At 48.8% G+C, this 24,464-nt stretch overlaps 2 protein-coding genes and 1 pseudogene across 2 annotated transcripts in view; all 3 read left to right on the top strand.

Moving 5' to 3' along the window:
* Positions 1-24,464, top strand: part of LOC149325328 (chymotrypsinogen A-like) — a 421,762-nt gene that overhangs the window by 338,452 nt on the left and 58,846 nt on the right. The gene's annotated exons all lie outside the window — the stretch shown is intronic.
* On the top strand, positions 9,491-11,540 carry LOC149325331 (uncharacterized; annotated as a pseudogene).
* LOC149325330 (uncharacterized) lies at positions 21,281-22,468 on the top strand. Its single transcript, XM_089564062.1, has one exon. It carries the CDS (start codon positions 21,281-21,283, stop codon positions 22,466-22,468), a length of 1,188 nt encoding a protein of 395 aa, XP_089420188.1.

Below are 24,464 nucleotides of genomic sequence, written 5' to 3'. Positions count from 1 at the left end.
GTTGTGCCAGTGTTTAAAGCAGGTAACAGATCAGATCCCTCCAATTATCGCTCAATCTCCCTTACATGCATTGCCTGCAAGCTTCTAGAGCACGTCATATATTCACATGTCGCATCACACCTCGATCAGAACAATTTTTTTTTTGCTAAGCAGCATGGTTTTCGTTCCGGTTTCTCGTGTGAAACTAAGCTTTTTCAATTTACCACTGACCTTCGCTTAAATATGGACTCTTCATTCCAAACTGACATTATCTTTTTAGATTTTTCTAAAGCTTTCGATCGCGTGCCCCATATTCGCCTCATGTCTAAACTCAGTGGACTGTCCATCGATCCTCTCGTTTTATCATGGATACATTGCTTTTTAACAGGTCGCTCCCAATACACAGTAATCGACAATCATCCTTCAGGCACTACTAACGTTATCTCTGGCGTTCCCCAAGGTTCCGCTCTTGGCCTACTTCTTTTTCTAATCTTCATTAATGACCTTCCTTCCGGTTTTTCATCCACTATTCGGCTTTTTTGCGGATGATTGCATCCTTTATCGTCGCATTGCACTAACAGGGATCAACTATCCCTTCAGAATGACTTACACATAATAGAACGGTGGTGTTCCGACTGGCTTATGCAGCTGAATGTCTCAAAGTGCCAATACATGCAAGTATATCGAAAACGTTCTAACATCAGATCCGCATATTCACTCCTGCCAAACACGGTAACCCAAGTCCAATCATATCGGTACCTTGGAATCACTATCTTCAGCAAATTAACCTGGTCGGAACACATCTTATATCTAGCATCTAGAGCATCAAAATCACTTGGCCTCATCCGAAGATCCCAGTACCTAGCCCTTCCTTCTGTTCGAAAATTAGCATACGAAACATTCACCCGCACAATACTTGATTATGCAGCAGCTATATGGAATCCTCACCAAGCATACTTAATTAGCACCTTAGACGCCATTCAAAACCGAGCAGCCCGTTTTATATCCTGAAATTACAATAGACACAACAGTATCACAAGGATTAAATCTGCACTTAACATCCAGCCACTAGAGCTCCGACGGAAAATCGCACGACTCTGCCTCTTTCATGTATTATATTACAATTTTCCTGATCTTCGTGACACATTATTACTCAGCATTCAACGTATACATGGATCGACCTTGACATTTAATAAATCTTTTCTTCCAACTGCAATAGAAAATTGTAACCTTCTACCCGACTACGTTGTTAACGAGCAAGACGCTACTAAATTTCGACAGGCACTAATTAATCACTGTATTGAATAAAAGATATGGCCCATTTGTCTCAAACATCTCCCTGTTGCACTTATTTTTTTTCTTGTTGTTGTTACCGCCTAAACCAGCCTTTCGCCCTTCATTATTGACCAACGTTGTATTGTGATGTATCGTTTTTCATTTTATTGCATTGCATTATGTGTTGTTGTATTAACGTATTATTCTCAGTTGCATTTGCTATGTCCCCCCCCCCCCCCCAGCTTATGTAATGCCTCCACAGAGGCCTTTAAGGGTAAAATAAATGATGATGGTAATGATCAGTCCTTCCCGGCATTAGGACACAACCCTGACCTCCTACGGGACATGGTGCGCTGTATTGTGCGTGAAGAGCTCCACAAGATTTGCGGTGCGTCGGAGCCAGCGGTCGGCTCTCTTGCTAGCGTCATCCGCGAGGAGGTCCAGCAAGTGATTAGACCTCCGTTGCTGGGTGACAAACCTCAGCCCTACCGGAATGACTTTTAACGCCCGACATACGCTGAGACTCTGCGACGCCCTGCCCCAGCATCTGCGTCATTTGTTCCTGGCCACCACCCGACATATACGCTCAGGCCCTGCGACGCCCTGCCCCAGCATCCGCGTCATTTGTTCCTGACCATTACGTCCCCGTACCCTCCGTGCAGCAGGCGCAGTACTTGCCGACCAATCGACCACCTCTGAGCAAGGCGGACGTCTGGCGTGGCCCCGACCGAAGGCTTTTGTGCTTCCACTGTGGAGAGTCCAGCCTTATCTTCCGCCAGTGCCCATTTATTTATTTATTTATTACAGATACCTGCAGCGCCCAAGGGCATTATTGCAGGGGGGAAACACAATAACGTCTGCTCATTTGGCCGAAAGATACACGTAATAACAGAAATATAATCACACAACTAATAGATGAGAAAAAACATGCACTGAAGGAAGACAACTGCGCGCCACGTCACACATCAGATAAAAATGCGCGGAATTGACCTTCCGTGCAGCACTCAGTGACGCCGGCTGGTAGCCTGTTCCACTCATTGATCGTCTGTGGAAAGAACGAGGTTTTATAAACATCTGTGCGACACTTAATCTCTCGGATCTTCCACTGATCAACTCGTCTAGAAAAAAAAATGAGGTTGAAGCAGATACCGGTCTTTGTCAATGCTCAGCTTTCCAAAATAGATGCGATGCATGATTTGTAATCTCAAATGTTTCCTACGGTTAGCTAAAGATCCCCAGCCAAGGTGGTTTATAAGAGACGTGACACTAGTTGAGAAGCTGTAATTATTGGACACAAATCTCGCAGCATTATTTTGGACGCGCTCGAGCATATCACATAAGTAAGCAAACTGGTGGTCCCATACAGGACAGGCGTATTCAAGAATTGGTCGGATGTAAGTGAAATACAGGAGTTGTTTGACATTAGACGGTGCTTTATTGAAATCTCTTTTTAAGAAATTAAGCATTCTGTAGGCTTTGGATGTAGTGTACTCAACTTGCCTCGTCCATGTTAGGTTAGATGAAAAATAAACGCCGAGGTACTTGTATTCAAATACTTTTTGCAAGGGAACATTATGTGTGAGTAATTTGTTTGTAATGGGGAACGCTTTCGAGTGAAAGAGACAAATTGGCATTTTGTGGCATTCAAAGACATTTGCCATTTTAAGCACCAGGACTGGATGGAATCCAAGTTTCGCTGTAGTTTTAAAGCATCAGAAGAATTTTCCACAACTGTGTAAACGACACAATCGTCAGCATAGAGCCGAACTTTGCAGGTAAGATCCAAGACAATATCATTGATATAAATCAGAAAAAGAAGGGGTCCAAGAACAGACCCCTGCGGTACACCTGAGGAAACGTTTACATAATCTGAGTGCGAACCATTAATCAAAACACGCTGCATGCGGCCCTGAAGATACGAATGAAGCCAATCGATGACACTGGGGTGCAGACCAAGACAACGTAACTTATGTAACAATAGTAAATGAGGTACAGAGTCGAAGGCTTTCTTAAAATCTAGAAATACGCAATCTATTTGAGAGCCACGGTAAAGGAAGAAACCAGATCATTACTAAACTCAAGCAACTGATTAGTACAGAAAAAAACTGACCTAAAGCCATGCTGAACTTGTGTAAAATACCCATGAGAGTCAAGGTGTTTTATGATAGCGCTATATATTATGTGCTCCAACGTTTTACAACACACACTCGTTAAAGAAATCGGTCGGTAATTAACAACAGAGCTTTTTGAACCACTCTTATGCACTGGTACCACATTAGCATTTTTCCAGTCATTTGGCAGAGACGCCGACTTAAGTGATGATCGGAACAAGATGACTAAGTAGTAAGATATTTCATTCGCGCAAGACTTTAAAACAAAGTTAGGAACACCATCAGGACCACCGGCAGAAGATGAATTCACATCACTAAGAAATTTTGACACACCTTGGTGAGTAAAAACCAATTCAGACATGGTTTCAGTGACAGATTCACGAGTTAACGGAAGTTCTTCGATGTAGCACATTGGCGCAAAAGAAGACTGAAAAAAAAAAAGCATTAAAGCAGCATGCCTTATCACCATCATTAGTAATAACTTCACCATCATGGTCTAAATTCGGTATTCCGACTTGTTCACGTCCATTGTGTTTCAAAAACGTCCACAATTCCTTAGGATTATTACGCAGTTTTGATCCCAAGTCATTTAAAAAGCAATCCTTAAGAACTTTAATTTCAGTTTTTAGTGTACTGCCAAGAGCCCGAATCGATTGCAATACTGCAGGGCATCGATTTTTTTTTTATGATTCTAGAAGGCGATGTTTTTTCCTGATAAGCTGTCTGGTTTGCCGTGTGATGCACGGTTTGTCGCGGCGGCGCTTTCCGGAAAGGCTTTTGGATGGGATATATTGATCAATTAGGCATTCCAGCTTATTCTTGAATACTTCCCAAAGGGAACTACAATCTAAATTCTGGTTAAGATCAATAAATTCAGGAAGGAAAGGCGCAAGTTCGTTCCTCATTGACGTATAGTCTCCCTTATTAAAAAAGAAAACCTTTCGTGATCGACCTTTTGAAATTAAATAAGGAAAATGCCGAACATTAGCGACAACACAACTGTGGTCGCTTATTCCCGGTATGACCACAGTGTCACGCACTACTGAAGGCCGGTTGCAGAACAGTAAATCTAACACTGAAGATGAGTGCTCAGTTTCTCGTGTAGGTTCAGTGACGTACTGATATAGGTCATTAGTAATAATTAATTCATAAAAGGATGAAGATAATGAAGAATGATTCGCACGAAGAGGTTTGTAGTCTACCCATTTGAAATCAGGCGTGTTAAAGTCCCCACCAAAAAGAAAGTCATTTTTTAAGCTGAGTAGAAATTCAGACAACGAACTGAAAGCGTCAGGGTTGGTAGCGGAAGGAGGACGGCAGACAGAGCCAATAGCCAAATTCTTTCCATTGTTTAGGCGAAGATTACACCATACTGACTCGCAACCATCTAGAGGCGCTGTTATTAATGAAGAGCTAAAACACTGGTCAATAAGTAAGAACACCCCCCCACCATGCAAGTGTCGATCACTACGGTACGCGTCATAACCGGTGGGAAATACTTCAGAGCTGAGAACTAAATTATTCAGCCATGATTCAGTGCCAATTATAACATGAGGTTTTACAGAGGAAACAAGAGTAGCAAATTCATCAGTTTTGTTTTTGACACTCCTGCAATTCACGACGAGAGTTATCAATTCAAAATTTGATGACGCCAAGGGCACAGATTGTAAGGTGGGCACGAGCAGCGGAGCGGGCAGTTGCCTCCCTTTCTGTCATTCTCGAAGCTCGACGACACGGTCATGTTCAAAATCATAGACAAAACACTTTTTGTTGCCGAGAAGCTTATCAAATCGTAACTTGGAAGGAAAAGCCAGGTCACGTGCGTATTGTGAAAGCTTTAAGCGTGCCTTTCTGACTGCGGGCGTGAAGTCTTCGCGTATGGCATACTTAGTGTCCTTTAGCTTAAAGCCGCACGATAAGATATTGTCTTTGACTTTATAACTACAAAATTTAACGACAATCGGTCGGTGCTTTCCTACACAAAAGCGACCTATTCTATGAGCCCTTTCTATGCTTTCAGGTGGAACATTTTGGTTAAGATAAGACGAGAAGAATTCGCCCACATTTTTTTCAGATTCAGACCAACTTTCTGTTGCGGAATCATTTAGACCTAAAATAAGCAAGTTATTCCTGCGGGACTTATTAGAAACATCTTCAAAACAGGCCTTAAGTTGGGCAACATCTCTGGTCAAGGCGTCAACACATGATGCATTTGAATCACCAGCCCTTGAGGCCAGCCATGAGGAATGCAGGTCGTTCTCTAGTGTAGCGATCCTGCCCAGTAAACATTTTAAAGACGTACTTGTAGCGTCCTGCTGCTGTTTAAACATATTTCATTTCATTTCATTTTAATACCTTAAAGACCCACTGGGGGTATTACATAAGGGGTGGGTACATACAGTCACATGAAGAAGTGTTATGTTGAAAAATGGTTGGTAACAGCTTCGGCGAATGTGGATGGGCATGAGATGGTAGCGATGTCATTGGAGAGGTCGTTCCAGTCTACAGAAACACGGTGAAAAAAAGAAGCGGCACAGGTAACAGTACGGGCACGGGGGCGAAACACTTGGAAAGGATGACGGATGTGGTGGGATATGCCGGCTGGCGGGGCAATGTAGGGAGCGCAGCGCAGCGAACTATGGAAAAATTTATGGTATAGGCAGAGGCTAGAAATACGACGACGAAGTGAAAGGGGCGCTAAACTGGATTCCGCTTTTAAAGATGTTACACTGATATCGTACGAATAGGAGGAATGAATGAATCTGGCTGCTCTGTTTTGAAGTGACTCGAGTGCATTGATAAGGTAAACTTGATGAGGGTTCCAAACTGGTGATGCGTAATCTAACTTTGACCTGACAAGAGATGTATATGCTAGTAATTTTACCTGTTGTGGGGCGTGGCGAAGATGACGTCGTAAGAATCCGAGAGTTTTATTAGCCGAGGAAATGACGTTAGTAACGTGTGTAGCCCATGATAAGTTGTTACACAGCGTGACGCCTAGGTATTTGTATGATGAAACGGACTGCAGGTGAACGTTAGCGACTACATATGGGAAATCAAGCGGGTTACGGCGGCGGTGGAAGGACAAACGTTTACATTTATGAGGGTTAAGTTCCATTAGCCAACGGTCGCACCATTCCTGTATGCGGTTTAGGTCATCTTGAAGGTATGTTGGGTCGGAGGCGTTAGTAACTGTGCGATAAACAACGCAGTCGTCAGCAAACATGCGAATATTAGAGCACACATTGGTCGGTAAGTCATTAATATAAATTAGGAATAGGAGCGGGCCTAGTACAGAACCTTGAGGGACTCCTGATGTTAATGGTAGCGGATTGGAATTTTGATTGTTAACAACGACAAACTGTGAGCGATTAGTCAGGAATTCTTCTATCCATTTTACTATGTCGGGGGGCAAGTTCAAACGGGAAAGTTTTAGGATTAAGCGTTTATGAGGTACCTTGTCGAATGCTTTTGCAAAATCCAGGAAAATGGCGTCGGTCTGTAGGTTAGAATCGAGATTAGCATGTAAATCATGAATGAATAGGACTAGCTGCGTTTCACAAGAAAAACCTTTCCGAAAACCGTGTTGAGACGAATGGAAAAAATTGTTCGAGTCGAGGAAGTTTATGATATGAGTATAGATGACGTGTTCGATTAGTTTGCAGGGTACGCTAGTAAGGGAAATGGGTCGGTAATTTAACGGCGAATCTTTGTTACCTGATTTGTAGACTGGAACGACCTTTCCAGTTTTCCAATCGTCCGGTAGTTGTCCTGTTGAGAGTGACTGGGTAAAAAGTAAGCATAAGAACTCGGCACAAATATCACTAGTGTTCTTTAGAAGTTTCGAGTTAATATTGTCTACACCAGATGAAGATGAGATTTTCATGTTTCTAATTAAGGACGCAATACCCAGTGAGGAAAATGCGACTACCGGCATAGCATGCTCAAAGAGTAAATTAGATGTATGAAGTTGCGTTTCGGTTTCATTAGTAAAGACGGATGAGAACACTGCGTTGAATAAAGTAGCGCACTCAGAGTCGGTCATAGCCGCGCCTGATTCGTCTTTGAGGGTAATCGCGTGTTCATGATGAGGGTTAACGGCTTGCCAGAACTTCCTGGGGTTATCGCTGAGCATATTAGGAGGGTCTTGATGAAAAAAGTTGTACTTGGCGTCATGGATAGCAGTTTGATACGATTTTTCCGCAGCGCGGTACTTCGCCCATGCGCTTTGCGTTCCATGGGCTCTTGCTGAGCGGAACAGGCGCTTCTTTTTATTTTCCAACCTTTTAAGACTTTTAGTAAACCATGGTTTGTGTGGATTAGCGTGGAAAGTTATTTGGGGAATGAATTCATTGACTAGGGCATGAAGTTTATTCTTAAATGCTAGCCAGTTCTCATGAATACTTCGTGAATGAAAACTTCGCCAGTCGCAGTTCCTGAACGAACTGCGACTGGCGAAGTTCCAGTCGTTGTATGGCAGCGTGAATCCCATCAATGGCTTCATTATCCGAATTCATCTCGTGTGTATCGAAACCGGGACTGGGGTTGCTCTCGACATCACCGCATAGAAGCAGTAAAAGTTTACATAAAAGACCATGACCATACTTCATCTTAACAACACACTTTTTCATAACACACAGCAAGTTGTCGGGGCACGACACCCCAATAATACACCGATTGGAACTACAATAGCATGCAGCGGGAGACCGGTAACTAACCTAGGCGAAAAACAGTGGTAAGCGCATGGCCGATGCGATGTCGCGCCCCAGCTGGCCGGCTTGCAACTGGCGAATAAATATCCGCCCCTCAGAGATAGTGCTGCTAGTGCGTCCTTGTTGCCAGATCAGCAGTGTGGTCGAAGCCAAACTGGGAGGCAGATGCGCAGGTGGTAGGCAGCAGCTTGTCATCGAGGCATCGTCAGCAGCAGTCGAGCTGAGGTTGAACTCGACAGACGCATGCTTGGGTGCCTTATCCAACGACGATATATCCACGTACGTGAGCTCGACCTGCAGGGCTTCCCCGCCGACGCGCCCAGACCTCCATATGGTCCACGACCCCCCAATATTGAAGAGTACTTTTCGGTGCAGCATCTGCCACCCTCCAAGCGACGGCAGTCAAGATCGCCGTCACACCGCTGACCGTCACCACCATCGGCAAGCCATCACTTCTCACGACCAGCGCAAGGGCGGTCGCCGAGCCCTCGCCGGATGGATGGATGGATGGCCCGGCCACGCCCAAGGGCTGAACTGAGTGATTGCAATATGCTACGCATAAAAAGTTACGACACCATGGTCTGGCAGGCAGATCCGCACGGCTGGCGACCACATCGTCACTCCGCTTGGCCAGTGTACAGCTCGGGTCAGGATCCGGAACTCCACGTTCGTTGTCACCTGCGTGGTTCTCCGTGATTGTACTCGTGACCTGATCCTGGGTATTGGCTTCCTCCGTGAGAATGGGGCCATCATCGATCTCCGCCAGCGCACAGTTACTTTTATTGCGAAAGCAATACTACTTGCACTTTCAAGCCTTTGCCATGACGCGGCGGTGCCATGAATGACCTTTAGAAGAAACCAGTGTGACGTCATGCGTGACGTAACGCCGAAGAGCTGGGCGACCATCTCGCGCCGTCGGAGGAAGCGGCGGTGCCTTCACCGGCGCCTAACTCCCGCGCTCTCCGCTAGGAGCGCAACAGATGTTGTGACGTCACGCCGAAGAGCTGGGCTACCATCACGCGCCGTCAGAGGAAGCGGCGGTGCTATGGTGGCTGGAAGGCACCATAGCGGTGCCTTCACCGGCGCCTAACTCCCGCGCTCTCCGCTAGGAGCGCAACAGATGTTGTGACGTCACGCCGAAGTGCTGGGCCACCATCTCGCGCCGTCGGAGGAAGCGGCTATGGTGGCTAGAAGGGGCAGGTGGCGTCAACGCCGGCGCGGCGCAAGGGCGCGCCGTCAATTCATGCCGCCACCGCGGTGGCCGCAGCGGCGCTACGGTCAGCACTTAGATGCCTCCCGCGCTCCCCGCTCCCTGCTTATGCGTGCGCACGTGCGGTTGTCGTCTGCTCGTCTCGACGGTGCTCCCACGTGTTTTTCGCTGTTTCTTTTGTGAAGGGGTACTTGTTGGCATGCATGCTTCAGGTCCGTGTCCTGGATCAGCAAATGGATCATCGTGCAAAGAAAGCGAGACAAACGCACTGCTTTGCGCCTAACTGTACGTCTGGCTACGTATCGTCAAGGAAGTCGAGTGAGCGCGTCACTTTGTTTTCTGTGCCAAAAGACCCTGAACGCTTTGAAGCATGGCGACGAGCCGTGCCCCGGGCTGACAAAGTTCTCGACGAGAACTCAGCCCTCTGTGAACTTCACTTTGATGAACAGTATATTGTCCGGCACTTCACGCACGTGATCAACGGAGAAACAGTCAAGATTCCCCGTGATTGACCCGTGCTTACAAGCGACGCCGTTCCAACGATTTACACAAATGCTCCGTCGTACCTTTCCAAGAAAGCCCCTCAGAAGAGGCAATCGAAAACGTCGGCATGCGGCCTCCCCTCGAAGCTCCAACGTTGCGAAATGGGTGCCTCTTCCCAAGGCGTACAAACCGCAAATGATGAAGGGAGTGTTTCAGATCAGCAGGCTCTTGCATCTGAATATTGCGTTCAAAGATGCGAGCTACCAAGCGTGTATTGGTCCAGACACAAGATCGCTGGTTCTGATAACGTCAGGGCTTTCACTGTGTGTGCGTTAGAAGACCACAATCTCTACTTTGAAAAGGTAGTCCTCGTGATGTCGGACAGCAGCGCGATTCAAGCGACGGTGTTCGTACAAGCAACCCAAGTCAGAAGCGTCGAGGTTACCGATGCTAAAATGATTGAAGATCTTCTTCTAGAGGTAGACTCCCTTATTCCATGCAAAGGCTTTGGAAAAAACGGAGAGTTCGAAGCCAAACTGCAAGCACCGAGAGAAGAGTTAGTTCTTGGGCTAATTGGTATACTTGATTTAAAGTCATAGTTTTTCACCGCAGCGGCACACGGTCAAAGAAAAGAAACAGGAAGAGAAGAAAGACGAACACAGCGGTGTATTCGTCTTTCTTCTCTTCCTGTTTCTGTTCTTTGGCCGTGTGCCGTTGCGCTGAAAAACTATGAGTTTAAACTGAGAGAAGACCTGTGGGATGAAAAGTTTCAGTGCTTCCTGTCCCGGAATAGCCCAGGCGCCCGGAGCAGCGTGCCCACAGTGCAGGTATCTAAGGAAACTTCTAATTAATCAGGCATCATACAAAAGATAGACAGCAAAGCCCCGGGCTGGAACACTCTCATACAGACTCAAGCTACGGACAGAACAGCTGAAGCGAAGCAGGCTAGCCATGCTTCAGGTGAGGTCTAAGTTTGAGAATTCGAAAAAAGAAAATTCTAAAATTGAAGCGTCAGTCCTTCAAAGCGCGATCAAAGTCCTACCGGTAAAGCAGCAAGAGCAAGTGAGGGCATGTTTTGCTGCTTCAAGACGTAAAAGCACACATGGAATGAAGTACGAAAGCGAATGGGCTCTAGAATGCTTGATTATGTGCATGAAAAGTCCTCGGCTTTATCAGCATATCAGGAAAATTAAAATTATGATATTGCCATCACGTACATCTCTGCGTCGATATGTAAAGAATTACAAGAGTGGGTTCGGCCTTAATTGCAAAGTTTTTGCTGCTGTGGCTCAGAATACCAAAACCATGGATCGCTTCCAGTGCCACGAAGGACTCCTCGTTGACGAGATGAAACTTGCCGAGAACCTTCACTTTTCGTCGAGCGGAAAAATTGAAGGATTTGTTGATGTGGGGAAATTCACTGCAGAAAGCCAACGCTCGCAAACCTGTGATCATGGCCTCGTTCTTTTGTTCTAACCATTCACAGGGAAGTGGCACCAGATATGAAGTTCAGAAGAGCAAGTTGCTGGTGTATTTGCCTCGCACAGCAATGTAAAGGCGGATATCCTAGCCAAGATTGTCACGGAAGCCGTGATAATGTGTGAGAATGCAGGGCTGCATGTTGACTTCATAACATGCGATGGAGCTACATGGAACAGGAGCATGTGGCGCTTATTTTGCATCTATGGAAGAAAAGAAAAGGCTGCTTGCAGGACACAGCACCCTACTGAACCGGGTCACAATATTTCTAACACCGGTTACAATAAATGAAGTAAAAACAGAATTTTTAGCGCTTAATAATAGTAAAGCTACAGATGCGTCAGGTTTTCAGATACAGCCCATAAAATTTACTATCGACATTCTTGCACCTTCCCTCGCCCATACGTTCAACCTATCCTTAGTTTCCGGTGTTTTTCCGCGTCTTATGCAAAGGGCAAAAGTCGCAGTAGTGTATAAAAAAGGAAACAAAAATGAAATGGGAAACTATCGCCCGATATCAATCTTACCTGTGTTTTCCAAAGGCCTCGAAAAAGTTATTCTTAAACGGCTATCCTCCTTCACTGAAAGATGTAACATTATCACTACCGCTCAATATGGGTTTCGTAAAAATAGATCGACTGAGTTAGCTCTCCTTGCTTAGAAAGAATTCATACTAAAACATTTTGAAGCCAAAAACATGGTACTTGGTTTATTTTTACATTTTTCAAAGGCGTTTGACCTTGTTAATCACTCTGTGCTGCTTAAAAAATTAGACCACTACGGTATTAGAGGCATAGCCTATATGCTGATTTCCTCATACTTGCGACATAGATCTCAGTTTGTTAGTATTGCCGATGAATGCTCCCAGTTGAAAGCGGTAGCTTCTGGCGTTCCGCAAGGGAGCATTTTGGGTCCGTTTCTTTTTGTTCTTTATATTAATGATATTGTTCGCATCGATAGCACTGCTAAGTACATAATTTATGCAGATGACACTAGTCTGTTTTTTTCGGGTACTTCAACGGCTGATCTCGCAAATCGAGCTAATAAAACCTTAAAAGAAATAAATACTTGGACTGCTGATAATCACTTAAGAATTAACGTTAGTAAAACTGCAGCCGTCATGTTCCACACACGTCACAAACGCTTTGACCTTCCTCTAATTGAACTAAACAATACCAGAATAGAATTTGTGCAGTCTGTGAAAACTCTGGGCGTTTACTTTGCAGCATATATGTCGTGGAATGACCATATTAATTACCTCGTTCAGAAACTTTCCAGAACAGTTGGTATCATGCGCCGCCCTTGCTTTAATTTTCCTACGTCAGTCAACATGTTACTTTATCACTCCTTGTTCTCTTCCTGTCGCGTCCGGTCGCTGTGTTGAATGCAGCGAAAGACGCACACGGTACTTTAAGACTTCGTTTATTTAAAGCCGATGAGGGTGCGACCAGCGTCGACCGAGGCAGGAGCCGAACTGGCCGCCCGAAGAAAGGAGGGAGCGGACAAGCGTCCACGGGAGGGAGTGGCTTCCCAAAACAGGAGGAGGATGCGGGGGCGCACCATGGGGGGGGCATCTGGCGACAGCGTGCGACGAGGGGCAAGTGGTCGTTAGGAGGAGGATGCGAGTGGTCGTTAGGAGGAGTGCGGGGGCGCACACACACAAAAGCAATAAGGGGACACAACACTTCCTTCCCCCTTAGAAAGTTGCCTGGTATCGTGCAGGGGGTCGGCGCTCACGCGTGGAGGCGCGCTGGCTTTGTGCGCTCGGGGGAGAAACACTTGTAGGCTGGCTGTTGTTCGCTGTGTCTCCTAGGTCTGTCCTGGGCGAAGTCTCTTCTTCCGGGAAGAGGTGCCAGGCTATGTGGGAAGATGGTGCACGTGTTCTCTCCGCTGGCGGACAGCTCTCAGACGGCGTCGTAAATCTACGCAGCTGGTTGAGATGTCGGCGTGCTACTGTGCCATGTATGTTGACGAGACAAGAGCGCAGGCCTATGCGTCTGGCAATTGTAGCTTCCTCCCAGCGTGGCTTTTTCAGAAACTGTCGGGCGAGGACGCGCTGCCCCTCATTAAGCGTGCCGCAGCGCGGAATTGCTTTTTCTTCCCGGAACGTCTCTGCCTTTGGCTCGGGGAGGATGGCTGTGAGCTGGGTTCGCATTTCACGCTCGAACATCATTTTCGAGGGGGTCTCGCCTGTTGTGCTCTGAACCGTCGTGTGCTGCTTGAAGAGAAAGCGCGCAAGGCGGCGCTGCAGCGAGCCTGTCTGATCTCTTTCAAGGGCGCGTTTTAGCTCGGCTACGTAGCGCTCGGCTTGTCCGTTTGTCGCTGGGTGGTAGGGGGCCGATGTAACTGATGAGATCCCGTTGTCGCGATAAAACTTGAGGATCTCCGCAGACACAAACGGTGTTCCGTTGTCCGACACTACCTTGCGCGGCAGGCCGAACGTTGCAAATAGTGATCGGAGGTTGTCAATGACTGCTGCCGAAGTCGTCTGTCCCATTTGCCTTATCTCAAGCCACTTTGTGTAGGCATCTACGACCACAAGGAAAGTGCAGCCCTCAATTGGTCCTGCAAAATCAATGTGCAGTGTGTGCCATGGTGTGTCTGGCTTTTCCCATTCTGGGACAGGAGCTTTCGGCGGGGCGCTCCGGCTGCTCTGGCAAGGCTTGCATTCTCGCACCACTGTTTCGATGTCGTTGTCAATGCCAGGCCACCACATGTAGCTTCTGGCACACTTTTTCATTGCAACGATGCCCCGATGTCCGGCGTGGATGAGAGACATAGCTTGTGCGCGTAGTTCTCTCGGCATCACAATTCGGGACCCAAATATGATGCAGCCGCGATGGGTGCTCAACTCTGTAGCTCGCCTGCGGTAAGCGTCGAAGTTGTCCCCTTTGAGTTTATGCACGTTGCCTTGTTGAACAGCTGTGTAAACTAGCCGGAGAGCTGCGCACTTCTGCGTAGATGCTGCAACTGTGCCTGCTGTAAGCGGAGGTTCTGGCAGTGCTTCGAACATCAGAACGTCTCCTGGTGGAAATGGTTCGTCAACAGTTGCGTCTAGTGGCAGACGGCTTAGCGCATCGGCGTTTTGATGTTTACTCCCATTGCGGTAGACCAGAGCGTAGTCGTACGCTGAGAGTTTGATGCACCAACGTGTCATTCGCGGAGACAAAGTTGGTGGCATAGGCCTTTGTGGTCCCAGAATGCCCAATAGCGGTCGGTGATCGGTTATAAAGGTCACCTTCCGGCCGGCAATGTACTGGTGAAAATGTGTCGCCGCGTAGACGATGGCTAGCCCTTCTTTGTCAAGTTGCGCGTAGTTGCGTTCTGCTTGCGACAACGTACGTGAGGCGAAGGCGATGGGAGCTTCCCTTCCTTGCTCGTCAGTTTGCGATAGAACCGCGCCGACTCCGTACGGTGATGCGTCGCAAGCCTAAAGCAGAGGCTTCCTTTCGTCGTAGTGGCGGAGGACTGTACATCTTCGAATCAGGTCTTTCAGGGCATCGAATGACTGCTGATGGCGTGGCGACCATGTCCATGTCACATCTTTCCGAAGAAGTTGGTATAAGTCGTTGGCCACGGTAGCTCTTTGTTCCAAGAACCGGTCGTAGAACGTCAAGAGTCCGAGAAAAGCCTGTAGCTCCTGCTTGTTTGTTGGAGCTCGTGCTTCTGTGATCGCTCGCACTTTGTCCTCGGTAGGGTGAATGCCTTCCGCATCAATTCTGTGTCCCAGAAATTGCACCTCTGGCACCGCAAAACAGCACTTCGATTTGCTTATGCACAAATTAGCGTTTGCTAGCCTTTCGAGAACGAGCTCTAGGCGCACTGCATGCTCTTCAGTGGAAGTGCCACTGATGATGACATCATCAAGGTAGACACAAACTCCTGGGAGGCCCTGAAGAACTGTCTCCATGAATTTTTGAAATATTGCCGGGGCTGCAGCTACGCCAAAAGGCAGTCGCTTGACTTTGTACAAGCCTTTCAGTGTGTTAATTGCCAATAATTCAGCAGTTGACTCGCTCACCTTCAGCTGCTGATACGCCTGGGTGAGGTCCAATGTGCTGAAGACTCTTGCGCCACGCAGTACACTGAATACTTCTTCAGGTGTCGGTAGCGGGTAAGAGGACGCTTTAGTCGCAAGATTGACGGTGCTCCGGTAGTCTCCGCAGAGGCGTATGGTTCCGTTCTTCTTGCGAACTACGACAAGTGGTGTGGCCCATTCTGAATGCTGCGTCGGCTCGATGACACCTTGCTGCTCCAGTTTGTCCAACTCTTTTTCAACTGAATCTCGGAGAGCAAACGGCACCGGCCTGGCCTTCAGAAATTTGGGTTGCGCGTTGTCCAACAACTCCAGTGTGACCGGGGGCCCTTCGTTTCCTGGAATCTCTTCCGAGAATACTCTCGTATTTCTCTTGCAGTTGCTCAACCATGTTCTGGCTCGGCGTCTGGTGTATGCCGCATATCATCACGCCTAGTGGAGAAAACCAGTTTCTCCCTAGAAGGCTTGATCCTGTGCCCTTCACAACAAGCAGAGGTAGCGTATGGGTCTGGCCGTTGTAGTTAACCTGCACGTTGGCAGAGCCCAATAGTGGCAGATTCTGTCCTGACCACGTTCGCAGGTGCGTGTCGTCTTGTTGCAGGGCGGGTGCGTCAGATGGCCATGAAGTTCGGAACGTGTCCTCACTGATCAGAGTACAGGCTGCGCCGGAGTCCACCTCGAACTTAATCAGCTGGTGATGTACGCTTACTTCTGTAAAAATCTTCGGTCGCGTGCCGAGATTCATGGTGTTCAGGTCGTACAACACAGATGGTGTTGCTGATGTTGTTCCATGGAGATCAGATAGCGGCGTATTCTCTGAGGCGTTGACGCTGTGATTAGGCTGGGAAGGTGACTTTATCTTGGCAAGTCTCCGTTTCGTAATGCATGCTCTTTCGATATGCCCTCGCTTGTGGCAAAAATTACACGTGGCTGACTGGAATCGACATCCCTGGGGGTTGTGTTGGTCGTCACACCGCCAGCAGCGTTGTGCCTTTTTGACCGATTTTACAACAACAGAAGGCTTGCGCACCTGGTTGCTTGTCTGGTGTACCGGCTCGGTGTTCCGGCGAATCCCTCTCTGCTGGTGACCGGCGCTCTCCGCTCGAACGGCGATGTCGTAAGCTTTGCTGAATGTGAGGTCCTTCTCAGCGAACAGGCGCTGCTTCAGTGACTCGTCACTCAGTCCGCACACAAATCTGTCGCGTAACATCACGTCCAAGGGAAGCATGGTGGTGTTAGCAGAAGAAGCTGCGTCTCCCTCCTGCCCGGTAGCTGTTGTCGACAGCGTTCCAAAATTGCAGTCGGCAGCGAGCTTCTTGAGCGCGGCTACGTAGGCGCTCACAGTTTCTCCTCCCAGTTGATCTCGTCGTTGGAAGCGAGCCCGGCTGTAGACCTCGGATGGCCTTGGGTCGTAGTGCTTTTGCAGCGCTTTTACGATGTCGTCGTAAGACACTGCCGCTGGTGTGCTTGGCTGAATAAGGGCGCAGACAGTATCGTAGGTCTGCTCCCCGCACAGCGTCAGCAGGTTGGCCCTCTTCAAGGCTGGGTCTGTGATGTTGTTAGCTTCAAAGTAGAACTGAAGGCGTCCAACCCACGATGACCACGATGAGCCGTTGAATTCTGGTATCTGATTGGGAAACCCTCGCGTAGCCATGGCTTGTCAATAGCGTTGCGTAGCGCGGGTCGAATCCACTTTCTCGTCGCCACTGTCGTGTCCGGTCGCTGTGTTGAATGCAGCGAAAGACGCACACGGTACTTTAAGACTTCGTTTATTTAAAGCCGATGAGGGTGCGACCAGCGTCGACCGAGCAGGAGCCGAACTGGCCGCCCGAAGAAAGGAGGGAGCGGAGAAGCGTCCACGGGAGGGAGTGGCTTCCCAAAACAGGAGGAGGATGCGGGGGCGCACCATGGGGGGGCATCTGGCGACAGCGTGCGACGAGGGGCAAGTGGTCGTTAGGAGGAGGATGCGAGTGGTCGTTAGGAGGAGTGCGGGGGCGCACACACACAAAAGCAATAAGGGGACACAACACTTCCATAGCCAGCTATGATGTATGGTGTGGGCAACAACAACAGCTGAAAATATTAACAAACTCACTGTCTTACAAAAACGTATTATACGCATTGCATGTAAAGTGCCGTATTTCTTTCACACTGCGAGCCTTTTCCACCGGCAAAACGTTATTCCAATGAAATCCATGTATAACTATAGGCTGTGCTATAAATATAAACTCGCCACAATGAAAAATGATGACTTCTTACTTACACTTGCTAGGTTAGAGCAAAGCAGAACTGTGTATGATACCCGCGCAGCAGAGCCTTGGAATGTTAAGAAATGCCGCACAAACTATGGCAAACAAATGTTTCAGCATACCTTACCGACACTTCTGAACCGGTTGTACTGCCACAAGAATCTTGATGTCTCTAATATTTCTCTGAAAGAATTGCCCCAAATATTCGTGTAGTTCTTTCTTTTCTTGCTATTACCATTTTGAGTGCACCTGTCAGTTCTGCTGTCCTTTATTTTCTCCTCCCTGTGTTTGCCTTTATAGTCCCTTCGACCTAATATAGTTCTTTTTTCTTTTACAAGCAGAATGTACTGCTTACTGAACGTACATGTGTCTTTCTATGTACAGAACGTACGAGTTTTTTCTTACAATTTGTTTATGTCCTATTCCGCCGCCGTCAATGCTGCACTGTAAGAGGAAGCCAGGACCTCTCAAGCTGTCTATACAGATTTTTGCCTGGCTGTCCTCGCAACACCTAGTTGCGGAAATAAACCTTCAAACCTAAAAAGGACGGCCTGGCATCACTTCCCTGGGACTCGCGGCCACGATTGGCATCGGCATAATCTGTACCCTTCTGCTGTTATAGGTAGGCATTCTTTGCTCATTCAACGTTTTTGAACCCTGTGGCCGCTAGTACCAATTGTTGTGCCTTCACCTCTGCTCAAATGGGTATCGACGTGTGCACGTACCGTGCGCGCATCGGTTCCTTCTTTGCTTGTCGATTACATGACTGCTCCCATAGGGACCGTTTCAGTGTAGCAGCCGGGTTTTTACGCGAGCTCTGCCCCAGACCCTCCTCACTTTTGCTGTCTGTGTGCCTTTCCATGCTCTTACTCCGTGCTGGCGACGTGGAAGCAAATCCCGGTCCTAAGGTGGATGACGTATTGACGCTACTAAAAGAGTGCCATGCTGAAACCACAGAGACTTTAACCGAAATCAGTCGAAAAATCAACGACATCAATGCCCGCATGTCCTCTATTGAAGAAAGCCTAACCAGTGTATTGGGGCTCAAGAACGGCTTTGACGCCGTTACCGACACCGTACAGGAATGTAAGGTGAACATCCGAAAAACAAACAGTGAGCTAATAGATGTGGTAGAAGACATGAGCAACCGAATGCGAAGAAATAATCTGATTATCAAAGGCCTCCCTGAAACTGACAACGAGGGATATGCTGAATCCGAGCGCATTGTTAGGGAATTTTTAGACACTCATCTTGGTATTCACGCTGGCGATATTGAAAGAGCCCATCGCTTAGGCCAACGCCGACCTGATAGCCATCGTGCGATTATCGTCAAATTTCTTAACTTCAAATCCAAAACGGAAATTCTCAGCAATGCATCCAAGTTAAAGGACCTCGAGTCACCTAAAGTCTGGTTGGACGAGGATTTCTCTCCTAAAGTGCTACACGAAAGAAAAAAGCTGCGTGATTTCGCCAACGAGCACCGTAAGGAAAAAGAGCGCTATACGGTGCGATACAACAAGTTGCATATGAAGAGCGGGGTTTATCGCTACGATTCGGCCTCTGATCGCGTTTTCCGAATTGCTGCACCACCAGAGCAGACCGTGGAATGACGGCATGAAAAACAACGAAAGAAAACTGCCTCGCCCGCTCCAATTTGCTTGCTCTTGGCGAACTTCCGCAGCTTATTTCATAAACTTGACGTCTTAAAAACAATAATGCACACGTGTTCCACCGATATCCTTGTTGGCACCGAAACCTGGCTTTCTGACGACATTTCCAATAGTGAGCTTATGTTCTCCCCGACTTTCGTACTCTTCCGTCGAGATAGAATAGGGTCTAGAGAAGGAGGAGTTCTCATCGCGGTAACTCAGCAATTCCAGCCATCACTATTAGCTATTGAATCGCCTCTCGAAATAATCTGGGTTTCAGTTCATTTTTGCCACGTTCATTGAGTCTTTGGTGCATGCTACCGGCCTCCAGATAGCCGTTCCAATTTCACTGACCTCTTCAATTATGCAACTGATCAAGTCATGAAAAGGTTCCCTCGGTGTTTTTTAATTATCTGTGGGGATTTTAACTATCCAGCCATTGATTGGAACACTGCTTCAATTAACACCCACAGTAACCGTGCTGAGCATCTACGTTTTCTTCAGTGTCTTCACTATCATCATCTCACCCAGGTAGTGCACGAACCCACTCGCCGTAATCACACATTAGACCTCATCCTGACAAATAATCCGGATCTTGCACATACTCAAGTCCTGGAAGAAATCAGTGATCACAAGGCTGTGCATTGTTCTTTCACCCTACCTCGCGCTTGCAGAAGAAAAATAACAAAGCAAATATTGAACTATGCGCGCGCAGATACTGAAAAAATGAATCGCATGCTAGAAGGTTTTTTAGCTCAGTTCCAACCAAGCTTCGAGAGCCGTACGACTAACGAGAACTGGTGCTTATTTCGCGATCATCTGAAATATATTGAAGACTCATGTGTGCCAAAATACACTTTAACATCACGTATAAGCGACCCATGGTTCACTCACGGTGTCAAGAAATCCATAAACAGGAAGAAAAGAGCGTATAGGAAAGCGAGTCGGTCAAATGTTCCCGAAGACTGGCAAAATTACAAGGAAATCTCGAAACAAACCGAAAGAACAGTTATTGACGCAAAACACAGATATTTCAATTGCACTCTACCGAATCTCTTAAAAACAGACCCGAAAAAGTTCTGGAATGTAGTAAATCCCAAACAAAATCAGTCGGTACAATCCATGTTAGGTACAGATGGCACCGTGCTATCACCAGTCGAGTGTGCCGAGCAATTTAATGCATACTTCGCTGGGGTGTTCACAGCTGAACATCCTATAAATTCCGTAACGCCGCCGCCGCAGAGTATCTCGTTTCGCTTTCCTTCTATTCGCTTTCCTTCTACTGCACACGGCGTAAAATGCGCCATTGACCGTTTGCCGTTCAAGACCAGTCCAGGGCCCGATGGCATCAGTGCTAAACTTTTAAAACTAAGGAGTCATTTTTCAGCACAGATACCTTCACTAATATTCCAACAATCACTCGATTCTGGATGTATGCCAGAAGACTGGAAAACAGGTCATGTTCTGCCAATACTTAAATCTGGTGATAACACTGTCTTTAGTAGCTACCAACCTATCTCGCTAACATCTGTTAGTTGCAAACCTCTCGAACATATTCTATACACTGGCATTATGGCCCATCTCAATCGAAATAATTTGCTTGCAAATAACCAGCATGGTTTTCGCCCAAAGCTTTCATGCCAAACACAGCTTTTCGAGTTGGTAACGGACCTTCATAATTCATTGCACCTTTCTCATTATGTTGATGGTATTTTTATTGATTTTTCAAAAGCCTTCGACCCTGTACCTCATAAACGACTAACACTGAAAATACGCAGCATCGAACTCGACGGCAATACAACTCGATAGCTTGAACAATTTCTAACAAACCGTTCTCAAGCGGTTAAATTAAATGATAATATTGTTACAAGTGGACCAATCATGAACGAAGAAGTGGCGGTGCACTGAACGACGACGACGTTGACAGTTGGTAGCTGGGCCCTCGGTTCTGAGCTGAGTGCTGGCCATCTCAGAGCAGCCGCCAATATAGACTTACCGCCGTAACATCACCGTATCATCTTTTGGTGGAGGTCGCGCGTTCGAGCCGACATGCCGACGACCCGACGAGCCGACGAGACGACGGGCCGAACCGGCGAGATGACTACCGACCCGGCCCCTCCGTTTGCGCCTGCCACGCCAACTGTCGTCGTAGCCCACCCTCGCGACCCGGGCACATTCTGCGGCACAGATGGCGTGGACGTCGAGGACTGGCTCTCGCTTTATGAGCGTGTTAGCCAGCACAACAGGTGGGACGCCACGCTGATGCTGGCCAATGTAATATTTTATCTCGCCGGCACCGCACGCGTCTGGTTCGAAACCCACGAAGAAGAGATTGCCACGTGGGATGCCTGCAAGCAGAAGCTCCGCGACCTGTTTGGGAAACCAGTTGGCCGTCAGCTTGCTGCCAAAAAAGAGCTTGCAGCTCCCGCCCAAACGGCCACTGAATCATATATTACATACATTCAAGACGTCTTGGGACTGTGCCGAAAGGTCGATCCCAACATGACCGAAAACGATAAGGTAGGCCACATTCTTAAAGGCATTGCCGACGATGCCTTCCACCTTCTTCTATGTTGGGACTGCTCTACGATTGACTCCGTTCTGCAGGTGTGTCGACGCTTCGAGCAGGCCAAGCACCGGCGCATTGCACACCGCTTTGACCGCCTGCCTAACACAGCTGCCAGTTCCACGTGCGAGGATCTGCCGACACTGAGGCAGCCTTCAAACCCCGACAACGTGACTCGCATCGTGCGTCGTGAACTGGAGGCCCTGGCTCCTGTTACGACCAACGCGCCCTTGTCGGACAACACCCTGGCCACAATATCCCTTATTCAAGCTGTCGTCCGCCAGGAGGTCGCCAACTTGGGCATGCCCTCCAGCCATCGTGCCGTCGAACCTCGGAGTGCGAGCCCCATCTCTCCCGTGGTCGCTACTGCTACGGCCCGCAACACCTTCGTCCCAAGTTACACAAGGTATCGCAATCCGGATGAGTGGCGCACCCCTGACGACCGGCCGATCTGCTTTACGTGCTCGCGCGTAGGCCACATCTCTCGCCACTGCCGCAGCCGTTGGTCCGCACCTCCCCGACCTTTGCCCTACGTCGACCGCCGTTATGACTATGGACCCCGTCGCTTCACGCCTCGGAATGACCCACCTAGCGCCGAGTCCACACCGCCTCCTCGTAGAACCTGCCGCTCTCCCTCCCCGACAGCCCACCGTTCCCGCTCACCTCTTCCGCACCGCAGTTACTCACCGTCCTCTGGAGGCCGCTTCGCGGGAAACTAGTCAGTGCAGCTCCCGGAGGTGATGCTGCATTGGTGCCCCGACCTGAAAAACCTCTACTGACCCAACCTTCGCCCTGTAATCTGCTCGACGTTCTTGTGGACGGTGTTCCTGCTTCTGCCCTCATTGACACTGGTGCCCAAGTCTCGGTTCTTAGCTCATCCTTTTGCCGTCGCCTCAAAAAAGTTCAGACTCCTGCCGCTTCGCCCACCGTTCGCGTTGCCGATGGCAGCACTGCTGCCTTCACTGGCCTGTGCACTGCCCGCGTCACTCTTGCCGATCATCACATCCCAGTTTTGTTCACCGTCCTCGAACACTGCCTTCACAATGTGATCCTTGGTCTAGACTTTCTAACCGCTCACTCTGCCCTTATCGACTGCTCCAGCGGCCTTCTACGACTGGACCTGCCTCTCAGATCAGCCGACACACCCTCAAGCTCCACGCCCCGCCTTCGCTCCACCGAGTACGCTCGCCTGCCCCCCGACTCTGCCGTTTATCTGCCTATGTCCCCATTTCCTGCGGTTCCTGGTGGGGATTATCTTGCCTGCCCACTCGCCGATGTCGTTCTCTCCCGCAATGTTGTTCTTCCGCACCTCATCGTGAGCGTCACCAAGAATAGCACCTACCTTCCTGTCCTCAACTTCAGCTTGTCACCACAAGTTCTTCCTGCAGGCATATCGCTTGCTACTTTGTCTTCTCTCACCGACTGTACCGTCACTGCTGTCTCACCTGGACCGCCTTCTATTGTCTCTCAAGCGGCCTACATCTCGGCCAACGTTCCGCAATCCATTTCTGCGATGATTGCTTCTGACCTGAGCCCCGAGCATGCAGAGGATCTTCACAACCTTTTGGTGTCCTACTCCGACATTTTTGACTTCGCTTCTGCTCCTCTGGGTCAAAAATCGGTAGACTCACCGCATTGACACCGGCGATGCAAGACCTATACACCGGAGGCCTTATCGTGTGTCGCTACTGTTAATAGTTGTGTTGGTGCGGGGCGTGGGAGCCCCGCATGCGAGGAACCTCTCAACACAGTTGCTGGGTGGAGACGGGGGTTTATTACCGTAGAGGGAGAGAGAGAGAGAGGGAGGGCCAGTGTACAAGAAAGCACTTTCGCCGCTGTGGGAATGCAGACGGTCACGGCAAGGAAATGGGGAATGCGCCAGTCGACGGGGCCGTGGGGATCAGACGTCGTCGGGGGAGACAGACGCCTGCCTGCTTTTGTGGGGAATGGCCGGCCCGCGCTTGTTTCTTGGAAGTGGGCGGCGGGTATGCGCGGAGGAGGCAAGGGCTGCTGGAGCGGCCTTGAGTCGCAAAGGTCGACGAACACGACATCCCTTCCTCCTTAGTTGGGGTCACCGTATCGGTCGGGCGGGCGCCGTTCACTGTGGGGTCATAGCGCTTGCTGTTGCGTGGACCCGTTGGGTTGGTCTCCGCCAGGTTCTGTCGCACTGTCGTCCAGACTGGCCGCCGGTTCTCCATGTTCGGAGGGGGGCGCTGTAGACAGATCGCGGACAGGCGAAGTCTCCGCTGGCAGTGTGATCACGTACGGAGCCGGCAGTGTATTGTTCGCTTGCTGCTGGTCCGTTCGTCCGATGGTCTGGCGGCGGATCTTCCGTCGGGTAGGCTGTTGCACCTGGTTTAATGTGACCAAGGTGCCTACGAACCGTTCCGTTTCTGTGTGGATAAGTCTCGTGGATTTCTGCGGAGCTCGTCACTCCCTTGAGTCCTCGCTGCTGCCTTGACGCACTTTTTGATGGCAGGGCCAGGTCCAAAGCACGCTTCTGGTGGCGTTGATGTTGCAGACGTTGTCGTCAGCACTCCAGAGTTGCAGTCGGCTGTCAAATTTCTGAGGCTGCGACGTAGCTGCTGATCGAGTGGCTTTCTGTCGGCTGCTTCGATGTTGCAGACGTTGTCGTCAGCACTCCAGAGTTGCAGTCCGCTGTCAAACTTCTGAGGGCTGCGACGTAGCTGCTGATAGACTTGCTTTCTGTCGGCG

This window comes from Amblyomma mixtum, chromosome 10, assembly GCF_055824585.1.
Source record: "Amblyomma mixtum isolate Tamu chromosome 10, ASM5582458v1, whole genome shotgun sequence".
Lineage (NCBI taxonomy): Eukaryota > Metazoa > Arthropoda > Arachnida > Ixodida > Ixodidae > Amblyomma > Amblyomma mixtum.
The sequence above is the reverse complement of the archived record's forward strand: the minus strand, read 5'-3'. Positions and strand labels throughout refer to the sequence as shown.